Below are 18,017 nucleotides of genomic sequence, written 5' to 3'. Positions count from 1 at the left end.
TGTATGGGCTGTGTAGGCGTTCATTGGTGAATTTAGACTAAACAGGAAGTGATGTAAATTATACTTATTACACTGCTGGGAGAGAAATATATTAAATCCAGACAGCACACGAACAAAGCACAAGGAGCTCATTGTGTTGAAGGAAACCATGCAACTTTGGTGGAAAGACAATGCCCTATATAGTATGAAAACCCTCAGTGGCCATTTGGGACTAAAGTAATTTTTTAGGGGAGTTTGATTTTGTTTTAGCATTGAAATATTTTTTTTTTCTTTTCTGATAAAGCCCCAAGGTATTCTAATCTTAAGCATATTGCTGTTCTGTACTTTTAACTATTCCATGTGGTTGCTTTGGAGAGAGACGAGTGAGGCAAGATGGCTGACTGGGGACATTGTTTGCCAGATCACCTCAGAAAGAAGGAAAAGTTTTAGATGAAAAAACAAACAAAAACAAACAAAAAACATAACTCAGGTGTAATTCTGAGAGAAAAGTGCCAGAATCTAGTGGAGATTCCATAGGAAAAAATTCTGGAGCAGAACAAGAAAGAGCAAGTTTTCGTCAGAGATCAACCCTCAAGAAACTTGGAGCCCTGTGGAAAGGGTAGTAGATGGAGGGGGTTTGTTTCTTCTCCTCTCACACCTCTGGCAGATTACAGGCTCCCAAGCTGCTGGAGAGCTTCTCTACCCTCATGAGACTAACAGCTGCTGCTGCCAGTGAACTAGCATTTCTTGAGAACAAAGACCTGGGCTGCCAGCCCCCTCAGGGTTGCTCCTCCTCACCGGAGACCCCAGGTGAGGCAGCGGGTACCATACTGCTTCTCCATCCACTGTGTGTCATTGTTCTCCCCAGGGAGCCTCAGCCTTTCAATTTTCCTGTCACCTGTCCCTACACCAACATTTCCCAACCCCTGCCCAGACCGTAGTGAACATGGGGTCAATGGGCCCCAGGGGATCTGTGTGATTCCCAGAGCTTGGACATTCTGGGTGGGCTGTCTTCAGGGGAGAGGGACAAAGGGGACCACAGTGCCAGCTCTCCTCAATTCAGACTCTTTTCCTCCCCCTCCCCTTTCCCACCCATTGCTGCCAAGTGTCAATTCCCATGTGAGTCGGCACAGGTGCCCCGAGGGACAATTGAGCCGGGGCTCTCAGGAGTGACTTCTTCCCCTCTGTTGGTGTGCCCGCCACACCAAGGCTTCTACAGAGAGTGGGGCTCACATCTTCCCTCTTAAAGACCTGCAGTGGACCGAGGGCTCCCTGTGAGCTCCCTGTGTGCCAGGTCTCCCCCATGCTACTCATCTGGCTGATCCAACAGAGCAGGGCATACGCCAAAGCAGAGGGCCATTAAGCCTGCCTGAGCACTCCATGGGCAATGTAGAACCAGCACACTTCTCCCTGGCATGGTCAGGGATTAGACTTGGGGGACCACAGGACAGCCCCACGAACCAGGTCCTGTACCCCCAGGCCTCAATGGTGTTGCTTGGGGGAACAGAAGGGAGATTTGTGAACTAATTTTGGAAGGCAAGGGAGACCATGCGGGCAGAACTAAAATGAGAGTGCGGTGTGGGTGAGAGTGCGGTGAGCCTCAGTGCACTTGTGGAGCACCCCTCCCCCAACAGGAAAGCCATGCTTTTGGTCTCGGGTGGGATCCTGGGCAGGGAAGCTCCCAGCCTGCAGTGCCATTGCTGGTGAGCTCAGCTGGTTTGGGCTGCTGTTTGTTGCCAGACACCAGAAGGAGATCTGCAGGGCAAGGGAAGAGGGAGAAGAGTGAAATCCCTTCCTGCCGGCGAGTCTGTGAATGCCAGATGCCCCCTCCCCTGCAAACATTCTGGCTTGGAGGGGCCACTTCAGTCCCTCGCTGGTGGTTTTCCCCAGTGGCCTGGGAGGTTACACTTGACATCTGCTGAGACAGCTCTGTGCCCAACTTTGTGGAGCCTCAACACAGGCTCATCTGACCTAGTCCTGCCCAGACTCACTCCTCCACCACTCCTTCACCTCTGCACTGGTGAAGAATAAGGAGTCCCCTGGGAGCTCTCAGATCTTGTCCACAACCTCGGCATCTTGAATGCTTCTCCAGATTGACTAGAGCTGGTCCTGGGTCCCAAAAAACACTGCTGTGGCTGGCTCTTTCCTGCAAATAAATGCCACCTACTGGCAGTGAGGACAACTTGTACGGCTCATTACAGCATTTACTGATTCAATGATACAGGACATGTTTTCCTAGTTCTTTGAAATGTATCATTAGATTATTTGAAGCTTTCCTACTTTTTTGATATAGGCACTTATTGCTATAAACTTTTCTCTTATTACTGCTTTTTCTGTACCCCATAGGCTTTGATATATTGTGTTTTCATTTTCACTTGTTTCAAGACATTTTTAAATTTCCTTCTTAATCTCTTCATTGACCTATTGGTCATTCAGGAGCATATTGTTTAATTTCCATGTGTTTATTAGTTCACAATGTTTCTCTTGTTATTGATTTCCAGTTTTATTCCATTGTGGTCAGAGAAAATACTTGCATTTCAATTTTTATGAACTTTTTGAGACTTGTTTTGTCACCTAACATATGGTTTATCCTTGAGAACGATCCATGTGCTGACAAGAACGTGAATTCCACAGCTATTGGTTGAAATGTTCTGTACCTATTAGGTCCATTTGGCCTATAGTGCAGCATAAGTCTAATGTTTCAGTGTTGATTCTCTGGCTGGGTGGTCTGTTCAATGCTAAAAGTATGGTGTTGAGGTCTTCAATGATTATTCTATTGGGGTATATTTCTCTCTTTAGCTCTGATAATACTTGCTTTAAACATTTGGGGGCTCCAGTGTTGGGTGCATATATACTTAGATTTGTTATATCCTTTTGCTGAATTGACCCCTTTACCATTATATAATTACCTTCCATATCTCTTTTTATAGTTTGTTTTCTTTAAACCTATTTTCTCTGATAGAAGCATAGCTACTCCTGTTCTTTTTTGGTTTCCATTTGCATGGAATAACTATTTCCATCCCTTTATTTTCAGTCTATGTGCATCTTTATAGGTGAGGTGTGTTTCTTGAAGACAACAGTTAGTTCTTGTTTTGTTTATCTATTCACCCACTCTTTGTCTTTTGCTTTGAGAGTTTAGTCTATTCACATTCAATGTTATTAATAGGTAAAACCTTTCTATTGCCATGTTGTTATTTAATTTCTGGTTGTTTTGTGGTCCATTCTTCCTCTCCCTCTTCCTTCCTTCCTTGCTTCCTTCCTTCCTAATTCCCTCCTGTCTTTTTTTTAAAGTGATTTCCTCTGGTAGTGTGTTTTAATTTCTTGCTTTTTATTTTTTGTATATCTATTGTAGGTTTTGTGATTTGAGGTTACCATGAGGCTTGCAAAAAACATTTTATAGCCAATTATTTTAAACATATGACAACTCAGAAATTCTACCTTTTAACTCCACCCCTCTTGCTTTTTAAAAACTTTTTTTTCCTACCCATGTCTTTTTTACTATTTATCTTTTAAAAAGTTGTTAATTTTTGATAAGTTTATCTATTGGTCTTCCTACTCAAGATGTAAGTGGTTTATATATTGTGATTACAGTAAAAAAGTATTCTGTATTTGTGTACTTACTGTTACTAGTGAGTTGTATACCATCGGAAGATTTCTTGTTCATTAACATCCTTTTCTTTCTGACTGAAGAACTCCTTTATAGAATTTCTTGTAGGACAGGTCTAGTGTTGGTGAAATCCCTCAGCTTTTGTTTGTCTGGAACAGTCTTTACTTCTCCTTCATGTATGCAGGATATTTTTGCAGGATATAATATTCTAGGGTTAAGGTTTTTTCCTTTGAATATGTTCTATTGAACATAACAGAATATAACATATTCCATTGAATGGAATATGTTATATTCCATTGAATATGTTATACTCCTTTGAATATGTTATATGTTATATATATTCCTTTGAATATGTTATATCCTTTGAATATGTTATGTCAATTTTCACTTTGAATATGTTATGTCACTCTCTCCTGGCCTGTAAGGTTTCCACTGATAAGTCTGCTGCCAGACATACTGGAGCTGCTTTATATGTTTTTACATTATATAAATATATATGCTTTATATTTTTTCTTTTCTTTTTCTTTTTCTTGCTTCCCTTAGGATCTTTTCTTTATCTGTGACCTTTGGGAGCTTGATTATAAAATGTATGAGGTAGCCTTGTTTGAGTTAAATCTACTTGGTGTTTTGTGACCTTCTTATACCTGAATATTGATATCTCCAGGTTTGGAAAGTTCTGTTATTTCTTTGAATAAACTTTCTACCCCAATCTCTCTCTCTACCTCCTCTTTAAGGCCAATAACTCTTAGATTGGTTCTTTTGAGGCTATTTTCTAGATCTTGTAGGTGTGCTTTATTCTTAATCCTTTTTTTTAATCTCTTTTATGACTGTGTATCTTCAAATAGCCTGTCCTCAAGCTCACTAGTTCCTTCTGCTTGGCTAATTCTGCTGTTAAGAGACTCTGATGCAGTTCTCAGTTTGTCAATTGACTCCCTAAGCTCTAGAATTTCTGCTTGATTTTTCTTTATTATTTAATCTCTTTGTTAAAATTCTCTGATAGGCTTCTGGATTCCTTCTCTGTGTTGGCTTGAAGTTCATTGAGTTTCTTCAAAACAGCTATTTTGAATTCTTTGTCTAAAAGGTCACATATCTCCATCCCTCCAAGGTTGGTCACTGGTACCTTATTTAGTTTTGTGAGGTCATGTCTTCCTGGATGTTCTTGATGCTTGTGGATATTCATTGATGTCTGGGCATTGAAGAGTTAGGTATTTATTTTAATCTTCACAGTGTGGGCTTGTTTGAACCTGTCCTTCTTGAGAAGGTTTTCCAGATACTCAAAGGGAATAGAGTGCTGTGGTCTAAGTCTTTGGTCACTGCAGCTGTATCAGCACTGGGGTTGTCCCAAACCCAGTAATGCTTTGACTCTTGCAGACTCCTGGTGGTACTGCCTTGGTAAGCCTGGGTAAGATACAAGAGAATTTGCTAGATTATCAGTCAAAGTGTCTCACCATTTTCCCTCATTTTCTGATGGGCTGCTGGATTTGGGGGAGGAGTGGCGTGGACACTAACTCATGGCCTCCAGTGCCAGGTCACACCTGAAGCCTACCCAGGCTCACCCAAAGCCAGTGGTGACTGTTGCCTGGCTGCCTCTAATGTTTATTCGAATTCCAAGAGCTCCTTAGTCAGCAGGTGGTGACTCCTACCAGGACTAGGTCCTTCTCTTCAAGGCAGCATGTTTCCTTCTGGCCCAAAGTAGGCCCAGAAATGCCATCCAGGAACCAAGACCTGGACTCAGGGGCCTCAGGAGTCTGGTAATTTATTTTACCGTGGCTGAGCTGGTACCTAAGTTGCAAAATAAAGTCCTCTGGCTCTTCCCTTTCCTCTTTTCCTCAAGTGGAGGGAGACTCCCTGAGCTGCATTGCCTATAGTTGGGGGAGGGGTGACACAGGCACTGGCTTGGCCACAGCTGCTGGTGTCTCAGTGGGTCATGTACATCCCAAGTCCAGGGGCTCTGAGCCGGCACAGCCACAGGGACTGCCCAAGGACTGCAGCCCTTGTGGCCCAACTGCTTTATGAACTTAGTGCTTTTTGCCTGCCAGTTGGGGGCCTAGTGGGAACTTGGGCTTCAGAGCAGAGGATTTGTCTCCAGCAGAGCTGGTCAAAACGATTGGTCCATGGGCACCGGCAGACTTTTGTCCTTTGCTGGGTTCCCCTGTGCCAGGGAGGCCCTGGAGTTCGATGCAAAGCCACAGAATCATTTCACTCTCCCTTCCCCGGGCACACAGATCCTCTCTTCACTTGGGGTGCTGGTGCGGCACTGCTGGGGCTGGGGAAGAGGCGGCGTAGGCAATGCAAGACTGTCTTTTCTGCCCTTGTGCAGTGCCTCTTTCCTTGACATAATGTTATAGCCAGGTAATATGACTGCTCACCTGATTTTTGGTTCTTCTGAGACTGCTTGCTTGCGTGGATAGTCGTTGAATTAGATGTTCACGCGGCAGGACGATCTCTGGAAGTTTCTATTCAGCCATCTTGCTCGGCCTTCCTCCAAGATAAACTCTGCTAATTTATGGCCCCTGCCTTAACTCAGTATTTCTAAAATGGCACAACTAAAATCTTTACAAATAATTTAGTAAAATCGGACTTAATGGTGTATGGCCTCAATGTTCAAAGAACCTTGTGATTTTTTGGTGAGTGATTGCGTGTGTAAGGCTGGTGTCATCATCACCAGGAAAGTACTCAGGAGGCTCTCACAGGGGAGAGGAAACAACTTCCCAAGGTTCCTTCCTTGGACTCAAAGCAGAGCTGGGTTTGGGAACGTCCAAGCTACGTGCACTGAGCTCCCCATGTGAAAGAAGAGGCCTCCACGGGCATGGGGCGTGAGGGCAGACCCCAGGGCCCTCTCCAGTTTCCTCGAATGTGACATAATTCAGCATGCATTTGAAAATGGATTTGAGTCAGTCATAAAGTGAGTCAAAACCCACTTCAGTCTCTTCTATGAGTTATTAAACTATACTCTGGTTTTGCTGAGCACAAAATGAAGGATAATATTTTGTTGGGTTGCTTTACATAGTTATATGTTTACTTACATAATGAAAGGTATTTGTTGAAAGTTTCTATGATGCTCATGGTTGATCTCTCTTCTGCCTCAACCCCTCTCAACACCTTCCCTCCTCTCTCCACCTCCTTAACGCTCGAGTGATTGGAGACCTTGATCCTGAAGCTAGACAGACTGGGAAAGTTGCCTCAACTGAGTGCCTCAGCTTTGCCTTTGTAAAAGTAGGATGATAACAGAATCGAACCCAGGACTTGTGTAATGAATAAAAGGGAACAAGTATGAATATAATGTTTAGAACACTGCCTTGTTACTGGGAAGTACTCAAATCATATTTTATAATTATTATCTATCACCTGTTTTATAATCTGTTTTATATCTCTGTTTTATAATCATTAGTAGTACTTAATACCATTTCCCTTTGTAGAACAGATTTTTTTTCTAGGTCTTTAATTGAAAGACACTATATAATAAGATAAACAGACTTTTCAAGTGCTTATTTTAGCAATTATTTAAAGATATTCTACTCATTAATGGTCTTATTTTCAAAAGACTCTATAATCCAATTTTCTTAAAAATGTATACAAATCAGTTAGCCTTAGCATGTGCTAGATGGATCATTCTACATTTAAATGACACACAAAAAATCTGAAGAAATTATAATTCATGGAGACTCAATTCTGGGCTCTGAAAGATGTATCTTTCACATGACTTTACATTTCTGGACCACACTTAAGTTTTATATTCATTAAAATATTAAGTTAGAAATCCCTCCTCAGGTGCTGGCTGTTATGAAATAAAAACTTCCTTCTCTTTTTAATGTAGATTCTGTCTTGTTCTGTGTTTTAAATTACTATACACAAATAGTAAAATTTTTCATAACAAAGGTTTAATTAGAATGGTTAATAACTATGATTTTCAAAGTGTCTGAGTCAGCCTTAGTAATAATTAGGGAGTTTTGTTCCATACAAAATGCTTTATTTAACCTTCATGCCTTCATTCAGATAATTATACAAATGCATACAGTTAAAGGTTTAAACTCTATTTCGGTTCACAGCTCAATTCATAGGAAAGTTGAATACAGAAAAGCAATGCACCAACAGAATATGTCTGAGACACCATTAAAAACAATAACACTTGTTCATTTAAATCTCTGAGAATAGACTGGAATAATCATCCTCTGAGAGAATCTCATTAGGAGGGTCTCCCTTTACATTATCTTAGGGCAAAAAAAAAAAAAAATCACCATTTTACAGTAAAAGGAAAAAAGCTCTGAGTATATTTACAATACATACACTATACATAAATACAAGAACAACACTTACATAATATTAATAAACTTATAACAGGGGTCGCCTAAACACTACAGAGTATATAAATGCAGAGGAAACTATTGGGAAATTAGATCTTTAGATAAGCTGGAGAAATAAATTCATTTGCAATTAAAATTCTGAACCGAAAACCAAATGAAGTTTTAAGAACTCAACACGTTTGTTTGCCAGCATCATTGGGCTTTATGCTTCAATGTGTAGGACTCCTCTGGGCACTCTCACTCTCTGGGGCCACAGACCCAAGAGTGTTTTGTAAAGTTACATCCTAAAGTAAATCAGACGCAGCCCATCTATTCATTTCACTGTTCAGAGGCTTCAAGCCTAGAATAACTGTTTTGTAAACTAAAGGATGTTTTTGTATTTTTTACACAGAAAGATCTTATGATCCAATCACCATGTATAATGAGCTAAGTGTCCAGGAAAAGAAAAAAATGATGCCTGCTTGATTTGGCCAAAGATGATGTTTTTTCTTTATTCCCATGTACTTTTTTCAAATATGACTGAGAGATTTATTCCAAAGAATATGACATTTGAATTGATCCCCACACACCAAGAACAAAGTCTAGACTACTACTAATTATAGCTAAGTCATTTTAAGTGGCAGGTGGGTATCTTAAAAGGTGGTCTGTTCTCAACGTTTCACAACACAAAGTTCTGAGTACGTTCTTCTACGGACAGACGTGAATTTGCTGGTTTCTCTTTTTCTTAAAAAAATGAGCATGTTATGATACACATAATTGCATTATGATGCAGGATGACATAATACATAAGACGATGTTTTCAAGCTGGTTTTGTAAGTAGTTATCTCACATCCACAGAGAGTTGGTTTGCCATGTGATGCAATGTGTCCCACATAGACATGAACAAAACAATACAGCCGCCATCCTGCAGAGGGGACGGTGATTTTTAAAAATGAATCTTTAAACACAACAAATTGTGGACAGACAAGTTGATAGGAAAGAGCCTTGAATATAGGCACCAGTGCCCCAGTTCAACCACACCCATCCAATGTAATAAAGTTTGAGGAATAAAATATGTACTATAGTCTGGATGCAATCACAAAATTCTGCCATAGGAAAACTAGAATGAAGTAGGCAAAAGCATTTTCTATAAGGATTTTTTTTTGCTCTATCTTTGGAGCATGAAATTAGCGGAAAGGGAAGATGTTGGTGTATCCCTAAAATATCTTACTTTTTGATTGTTCGGACACTTTTACTAACAGATTTGGATCCAAATTCTACCCTCCTATTCACCTTCATTTCTCAACAAAAATGAATCTCTGTGAAAGTCTTGGTTAACCTGCTTTGGAAAAAGCTATAATAATTCACACGAGGAGTCAAGAAAGAAAAATTATGGATGCGACTGTTTTCCATTATTCATCTCTTTTCAACCCCAAGTTGTGGTTTTTGTCGCTGAGAAATTATTGCTTGTGAAACCCAATTAACTGAGAAGAGCCTCCGTCTGCAGCAGGCTGTGCCCATGGAATACATGCTTTCGGCATGGAAGAGAGTTTGTTTATACAGGTTTTTATCTCTTCCCCCAGCCAAGTAACAGGGAGAAAAGATCATAATTCAGGAGATTCATTTTCAGAAACAGAACACTATGAGAAATGACATCCTCTTAATGTTTTCTAAATCCATTAGTACTCCCATGAATCAATACTGTCAGAGACCTTGTTCTACACAGAACAGAGGGAGGGATTGCATCTCTCTGATGTTGGACAGCTTCTTACACAAAATTCAATTAAACTAACAATAATACTACAAACAAATTATTTATAAGACTATTTAAAACATTCCAAGGTGGTGCTGTTAAGTTAGAACTCTGAAAAGGAATGATCCATCCATTATCTGTCTTTGCTCATCATCTGAATGTTTGGCGATCACTGCCCCATCACAACTGCCAAGAGTGGGCTCTGATGTTAGAAACTAGTTCTGTGGAGGTGAAAGTTTCAAATGCACCTTAAGCAGATTCTAGTAGGTCTATGTTGGTGGGAAAGCATTTACTGTATGCACAAATATGTAGAACTGAGAAAACCAACTTGGGCTAAAATGCTACCAAGGTTTGATGATTTGGGAGCTCCAGACCAGACATTTAGGAGAAAAGTGACAAGTTCAGAAAGACATCTGGTGGTGGTTGTTTGTTTATGATGATCCTTCTTGCACAACTTTCTAGGAGAGGCCTGATTTCAAATATTCTGGACCAAATAATTTGTTATCATGTCTCAATATTTTACTTGGAAAATAGAACGACAATGCACGCACGCTGCCCATAATAAAACTACGCAGAGTCAGAAATATGGGATGGTGGCTACTAGGAAGCCACGTGCAATGTGGTACAGTGGAAAGGATACAGGCCCCAGAGCCTTTTCTGTGTCCATGAACTCAGCCATCCTTTCTGTGCCTTAGTTTCCCATCCATCAAATGCAGAACTGTTATACAGAAGTTGGAGGTAATGTATCTAAAAATTGCCTAGCCTAGTGGTTGGCACATAGTGTTTAATAAAGAATAGCTATTATTTTCACTGTTTGCTGAATTCTGGGCTTTTCAAGGTATTTACTACTTTCAGACAACCCATGGAAAGAAGCCCAGTGAGAAGACCTGACTTCAGTGAAATTTAGGAACCCCACAGCTCTCCTCTGACACTTCATCGGTTATTTTACCCCCTATGCGGGCGGGTACATTTCCTTCTCCCTCTCCTCCTTTTTGAAACTTGGAGGAGAAAACAGTGGATGGTTTTCGAGGCCTGTGGTCTGGGTCTAGAACACTGCTCATCATGGTAGTCTCTACTCTCTAAAGTCTGAGTATTTAATCACAGTCGTCATACTTTTAAAATTGCTCTTACCAAATGTTTGGCTCTCAAAGAGTATAATTTTACTGATAGCCTCAATAGCTTGTTTGGGTGAATTCGTGCTTTAAGATGGCAGGGTTGGAGAATTTCCAGGGTTCATGTCAATTCACGTAACCTCATTGCATAATTTTATCCGTGACTTTACTTTTAGCAGTAAAATAATTGTAGGAAAAACCTGTGAAGTTCTAAATGTAAATCTGGTAATTTTGCAGACTAACTGGAAAATTGGTTAAAGCCCTCCTAAGTGTCAGTGGTACTTCAGTAGACTATATGGGAAGAAATACTCAGTATTCACTCCAAAATGGTTCTTAGACGATAACAGGAAATATTAAAGGAAAAGAGAATGGAAAAACTTAAGGATGGATTTGTACATTTGCTATAGGTGGATAAAATAAAACAAATATCCTTCAGTCTTTTGCTGTAAATAAATTGGTGTTTTTGACTGAGCAAAACTTTTTAGCCATATATGTTTCTTCACAAGTTTGAGGCAAATCACAGTCAAGTTTTTAATCTGAAAATTATAATTATCATATGCCATAGTGTACATTGACAATAACCTTCATGTTCAGATTTGCATTCTTACATTCTGCAAGTTAGAAGGATCAAATTAAAAAAATGTTAAAGTAAACAAGATTAGGTATATTTAAAAGACACGAAAGTCTTTTTTGTAGGTATGTGAGCAGATTCGATTTACTATGTGCATATATTTACTCTGTGTGTGTGTGTGTGTTTTCAAAATGTGCACGAAAAACCCAGTCTGATGAAGAATTATTGCTGTGTAAAAGGATAGGAATATCTCATTGGTCATAATGTTTATTGACAGGCACTTTCAGCTTTAAATTCATTTCTGAAAATGGACAGTGGCTTATTCCTATTGCCAGTATAGATTCATTGAACATGTGGCCATATCCAGCACTTAATCTCGTCAACATGTAGCTACACCTAAAAGCAGTCCCTGTGGAATTAAACAGGAATAAATACCTGTATTGTTTTTTTGATCAAGAACCACTTTGTTGAGGAGGAAGATAACTGAGAAAAGAGAACAACTGCAAGATTCTCCTCTTTAGCACAAGTAAAATCACGTGCAACTGTTTTTCCCTTTTTCAGGAACAGACATTACTAGTTTGGAATCAGTTGTCTGCAACTTAAAATGACTTTATTGTATTTTAAACCATCCTGGCTAAAACAAGACAAGTGGCCACTCCATTCTGACAGAGAACAAAGAATGTGCTCTGACAAAGTGCAACAGAGTTCCCATGGCAATATCACTCATTGTAAGATATACAAGGCATATCTGAACAAATGTTTTTTTTTTATTTGATGAAAACTAGAAGCTCTTTTCCCCAACATACTTCATCAAACTATTTACAACCTCTGTAAAATTTGTGAGTTTGAAAATACCTTTTCACTATCACATGTTACGAATACAGTAAAATATCTTCACTCTATTTTCTTAAAGATGCAGTATCCTTCTATTTCATTTTCTTATGAAAATCTGAATTTCTATTGCAGTTGCTCAGTATTTAGCATATTTAAAGTACCAATGGACATGGGTTGCTGAACAGACATTACTCTATAATGCAACTGTGAAAATATAGCATTTTAATTTTATGTACATTTCTTAACTATAAAATGCAGGCAGAGTCATATATAGTATTATAAGCTGATTTCCTAATAACTGACAATTTCTAGACAGCATGGATTATTACAAATTCTTCTAAAAAAGTTCTTTGTTGATATTGATTAACCCACTGGTTGCTGCATATACAGATGTGTACACACATGTGCGCGTGTTGGGGGTTTCTGTTAAATGGAAGGCTGTGTGGGGGATGGGTAGAAATGTCGCATGGAAGACATGACTTACCGAACCCCTCTTCTAAACTAAGCCAAATCAAGCTGAAAAGACTTTTTAATGGGATGCGCTACCTCAGAAAAACTCAAGGAAGAGATGGGTCAATGATGTTGTAGCAGAAAATACATTTACTTGCTAAATTTACAGGCATCAGTAAAGAGCAAAATCTGAGATTGGATTGTGAACTATGTATGAATATTAAGGCTTTCTGGGCCTACTATGATTCATGAGTTATCTCACATTCAGTCCCTTGCACAAAGACTGTCACATGGATGCTGGTATCGTTAACACTGATTAATTCTGCCAATCCTCACTGTAAATGCTAAGACACCTTTATAACAACATCATGGCTACATTTCTAAGCAGTCATAACAACATAACAAAGGCTTAGGAGTACATCTGAAGGCCTCACCTCACCAGATTTATTCAATTGCAGCTTTGGTAAGTATAATAAATAAAGTACAGAATAAGGAATACTGCATCTTTATCCATATACATGTCATCATTCTAATGAACTGATTTCAAAGTGCAGAATTATATTTAGGTTTAAAACACAAATGGCGATTTGAAATTAAAAAGAGTTGTATAAAAATGAACACAATCTTTGCATAAGCTATTCCAAATTTCAACCATAATGAAAATGGCCTTTCTAATCACCTGGAGCTAGCATTTTTAAACACTGTCACATTTTGTAAGTTTTTTCCCCTGACAATCATGTTCCTATTTCCCACTTAAAATGTTAAAGTGAATAAAAAGTGCTCATTTTTTTCAAAAAAATGTGATTTATGTTACTGTTATCCAACTGCTTTTGAAAAAAAAATGTCCTATAGTGTTTTATAAAAGTGATGCCAGGCAGTAGTATAATCCTTATGGTAAAGCCACTGGAAATCTCAGTCTAACTGCCTTAATAGAACTTAAGACAAGTCATCAAGCAGGCTTCCCGGAGTCTGTACACAATCGACAGGGTGAGGATCCAAGTGGATGGGGAAGCGTGAATCTTTTTCCAAACAACAAACAGACTATGAAGAGAGACTCTTAGAAAAACCTCAAAGGCTTAACCTCATAACTTCTCAAATAATGTTAACTCCCTTGAAATCAATCTCTACAATACAAAGAGAAAGTCAGGTCTACTGCAGCTGCTCTAGCTGTTAACAGTTGTATGTGGGTAAGTTCTCAACCACGCATGTGATCCCAGCTGCAAACTGAACAGCTTTCAAATTGAAAACCAAAGAATGGCTTCTAGTTAGGGAACAACTGACAGGTCCTTTAGGATTCCACCCCTTGCCTGTTGCTCGTGATGCACTGTGCTTTTCGAAAGAGGCTAGAAATGGGCATGAGACGAAATGGAGGCTTTCGCATGCCCGAAGATGTTCCATTTCCTTCTGTCCCAAACCATTTATTCTTTTCCGTGGGGAAACACTTTTTAGAAAACTCACCAAGGAGAATTTGCTATGTCCCAGGACAAGCCCCAGAGAAGTTTCAGCGCCTTGGGCTAGATCAGGGACTCGTTCATTTACTTGTGCTTGGATCCCTTCTCAGAAGTATCGATGTATCCATGGTTTCCACTTTCAGAGGATGAGGAGAAAAGCTCACTTCCTCAAATCTTTCCTACGTTATTAGAGAAGTGCAACTCGTTTAGTTCTGTGCTAAATTTAAACCAAGCTGTCACTCAGGAAGCTTCCACGGCCTGTCAGTTTTAGGAATCTGAAAAACCAAGTCTACCTATAATACTCTCAAGACAGCTCTCAGCAGAGAAAGGACTGGATCCCCTTCTCAGAGCAGCCAGAGCTACATCAAATCTAAACTTCACTCGAGTGATTCACCTACTACCTGCCATCTAGATTCTGGGACTAGCGTCAGAGGGTTCATGGCTGTTTGTCCCTCTCTGTGTTCTTTGTCACTGACCGGTAACCAATGCCGGCACATGTCAAGAGACCTTTTTCTACTCTGAATAACCACAGGCAATGTGAAGTATGAGTTGCATACAGTACAGATAAAAAACTTTCCAGTTGGTAAAAAACCCATTGGTTGGTGGGTAGTAGATTGTGTAGCTAAAGAAGCTATTTATCAATAGAATTGCAGCCCTTGTTGGAGGGAAATTGCCTGATGAATTTTTCAGACCTGGCAGACAATACAGAGCACATATTTTTGAAGCCAGAATTTGACCTAAAAATCATTATACTGTTGCTTAACATTTTTTTAAAAATTCCTTTTAATACCATCCAACACAAATTGTCCTCGTTTCAATGCTCATGGTTCTCGCTTCATCGGAATAAGATTATCTGAATTAGAAGATGATCCTAAAAAGGATAATTCTGTAGCTGGAAATTATTTCAGAATGTCCAAACATTTAAAAATGAGCTAGTAAGATTGTGAGGTTAATTTGTGCAATTCCCCAAATCAAGTGTTTGTCATTAAAATATATTGCAAAGGTCTTTACTGGAGACCTTTTTTTTTTTTTTTTAAATCTTAAGCTATAAAAAAGTCTAACAACAACAACAACAACAATAACAACAACAACAACAAAAATCTCACCAAGCCCCTCAGCCACATAAAGCTGGGAAAAAAAACCCAGCTCGTAGTGGGGACAAAAAAATATGATGATTTTTTCCGAAAGAATGCTTGTTGGTGATGTATTGCTTTGTTTACTGTATACTTTACTAGTTGCAAAAAGGGTTCATAATTTTAGGGGGTTGATGGGACTATACTCTCCTCTCACCCTGAGCACAGGATGAATAAGGTTCAGTATCCCTGCAGATGCCAGAGCAGGACCACTGGGTCCTGCTACAGTTTAGGAAATGAAATCTGTGTAGAAGAACCTAATGGAGAGTCACTGCTCCTTGGCTCTTCAAGACAGGAAACTAGCACCATGTCGGGCTTTCTAGTGGGGAGCATTCCCTTTCCACTGCCTCAGTTCCGAGGAGAACTGACCCATTAACTGAAGAGTTAATTCCCAGCTATGCCTCCCTTGCCTTTCTAGTCACCAAATAACTGTTTTCCAACAAGAAAAGGGGAGTATAATCTTTAATTGTGGTACTCAACCAAGCAGGACAACAAACAGCAGAAAGATGACCTCAGTGCTGGAAATGTAACCAAGACACCTAAAATGCTGGGGTGTTTTTTACAATCCCTTTAGTAAGTATGAAAATTGGTAACGTGAGTCCTCAGTGAAGTTATTGTAGGAAAAGTCCTTTTATTCGTTATTGCTTTTCTCCTCAAGAGGTGCATTATTTCCATCTCTGCTTTGTCTGATTTTTCATGTTCACTGACTTTGCCTGGGCAGCCTCACCTCTTACCTTGGTGCCAGTGTGTCTAAGAAAGTTTTTTTCCCCCGATTCCTTGTAATCAAATACTAGGGGCAGGAAGAGATGATGCCTAGGTGACAGAACACTGCAATTTGAAGTGGGGCAGTAGTTTTTTAGACAGGCTCTTCCTATTCAACTACAGAACACCTCTGTGCCAGTCCATGCCAGGGCAGAGACCAGGAGGACGAGACTTCGACCGAAATGTCGCTGCCCCTCTGCTCGAACAGATGAACAAAAAAACAGAATCAAAACAAAACGAAAACAATCAACGACAAACGAATGAAAGATTCAATGTTGGCTTTCTTCAGGGCATGGCAGAATGACAAGTCGAGAGTGATATCTAGTTGCCGCCACCACTATTGCAAAGGGCTGCTGAGTGCCCCTTTATTTCCAGGTAATGGAACCTCTCCAACAGCTTCTTCTTTTCTACTTTCACGCTGCTTGCTGGTAACAGATTGGATGTGTGTTCTAACTTACTGAGATAGTAACTAAAATCTCTGTAAAAAGGGGTCAAGGGGCGGGATGATGGGAGAATCACCCACATGTTTAAAAGGTCTCCCTCTAGCCATCAATTTGTGGCCGATGACCTTTAAGGTTATCAGTAACAAAATGTCTGACAGCTCAGAAAATGTACAAGCTACAAACATCTTTAAGTGGCAGAGTACACAGCACGGAAAACAATGCCTGTCTCTTCAGCATTTGTGTCACTGAGCTCCCAGGCCAGTGTGCAGATGGTTCTCGTGTAGTCGCGATGGGGGTTACCTTCAGCCCGAAAGGAGACGTGTTCCTTCTTTTTCCTGCCCTGGTTCCAGACATCGTGGGATGGTGATGCCCTTTTTGCGTTAACACTGTGGAGGGGATTCAGCCCTGCTGAACGGGGTGCCGCTAAGAGACCCAGCTCTTACGCTCAGCTGGACAGGTGGCGTGCCTCACACCAGCATGTGCCTCCGGCGGTGCAGGGCCAAGTGATCTGACCGGGAAAAGCTGCGATCGCAGTCCGCGCACTTGAATGGCTTCACTCCCGTGTGTTTGCGGTAATGCCTCGTTAGTTCATCCGAACGGGCAAACTTCCAGGTGCAGCCTTCCCAGGTACACTTGTAGGGTTTCTCTCCTGGAAGAAACAAAGGGACACACGCTTTGGCATGCTGTCGCTTCTCCGCGACAACCACGCCAGCACTCTATTTCGGGAAACTGTCCTTCTCCATCAAGTTTCCATTTGGTTAAATTCGTTGTCAGGAGACCTTACCATCCCACCAGCAGGTCTGGGGGCAGACAGGGGAGGGTTCCAGTGTCCTCTTTCCTGCTGTGACATCTGGCAACTTAGTTAACATGTGGGCCCTCAGTGATGACTCTGCTGCCAAGATATCAAAAGGCTTAATAGGGTGACTGGCACTGGATCGCATCACCACTGGCAGACTAAAAAGAAATTATTAGAGCCCTACCGAGTGTGAGTCGGTGCTAAGGCTGAAAGTCAGAATTATAAATGGCAGCCAGTGACGCTTGGCTTCAATACCACCTCCCCCCAAATGTGCATCACTTAGATGGCTTAACGCTATTTTAGGACACAATGTCCATTTATTAGTCACCGAGTATATGCCCAAAGTTTCATTAAAAGGTAAAGCACTCCACTACGCCCAGAAATTAGGTATTAAGTACTCATTATTCACAAATATCTACTTTTTGCTTATCTGTTAGGAAAGAACCCTAGATATCTTATTGGTGTGAAGTTTAAATACATTTTTCAGGACTTCGGAATTAGGGCGAGCCCTGAGGAGTTATCAGGTTGGTGTGGGCACTGAAACTGACAGAGAAAGGCAGTCTGAAGAAGCATGTAATTTGACCAGATCCCTCAGTCAACTTGTAAGGACAGTAAAATATGCAAAAGCTGGGCTGGGAAAAGTTACACTGCCCATTGTCCAAATGAGGTCCCAGGAGGAGTGGGACAATAGTTGACCCAGGTGAGTTGTATCCTGGCCCTCAATCAGAATGGGTGCCCTGTCCCCATGCAACCCCACAAAAACTGATCTCTCCTCCTGCCCCTTACACCCAATAGTCTACAATGCACTTCTTGGCCACACACAGCCTCTGATGACAAGGGCCT

The 18,017-nt window shown here is 40.6% G+C and overlaps 1 protein-coding gene across 4 annotated transcripts in view; it reads right to left on the bottom strand.

The window, feature by feature from the left end:
• Window positions 1-7,543: 7,543 nt before the first annotated feature.
• The window catches only part of KLF12 (KLF transcription factor 12), a 589,204-nt gene continuing 578,730 nt past the window's right edge, over window positions 7,544-18,017 (bottom strand). For all 4 annotated transcript variants that reach the window (XM_076009379.1, XM_076009377.1, XM_020290313.2 and 1 more), the window contains one exon: window positions 7,544-17,027. In XM_076009379.1, coding sequence (XP_075865494.1) covers window positions 16,846-17,027 — 182 coding nt within the window. In that variant the 3' untranslated portion in view covers window positions 7,544-16,845. The remainder of the gene's footprint in view (window positions 17,028-18,017) is intronic.

The sequence above is a fragment of the Microcebus murinus genome, chromosome 13 (genome assembly GCF_040939455.1).
Source record: "Microcebus murinus isolate Inina chromosome 13, M.murinus_Inina_mat1.0, whole genome shotgun sequence".
Lineage (NCBI taxonomy): Eukaryota > Metazoa > Chordata > Mammalia > Primates > Cheirogaleidae > Microcebus > Microcebus murinus.
Note: the sequence above shows the minus strand (reverse complement) of the source record. Positions and strands in the feature narration are given on the sequence as shown.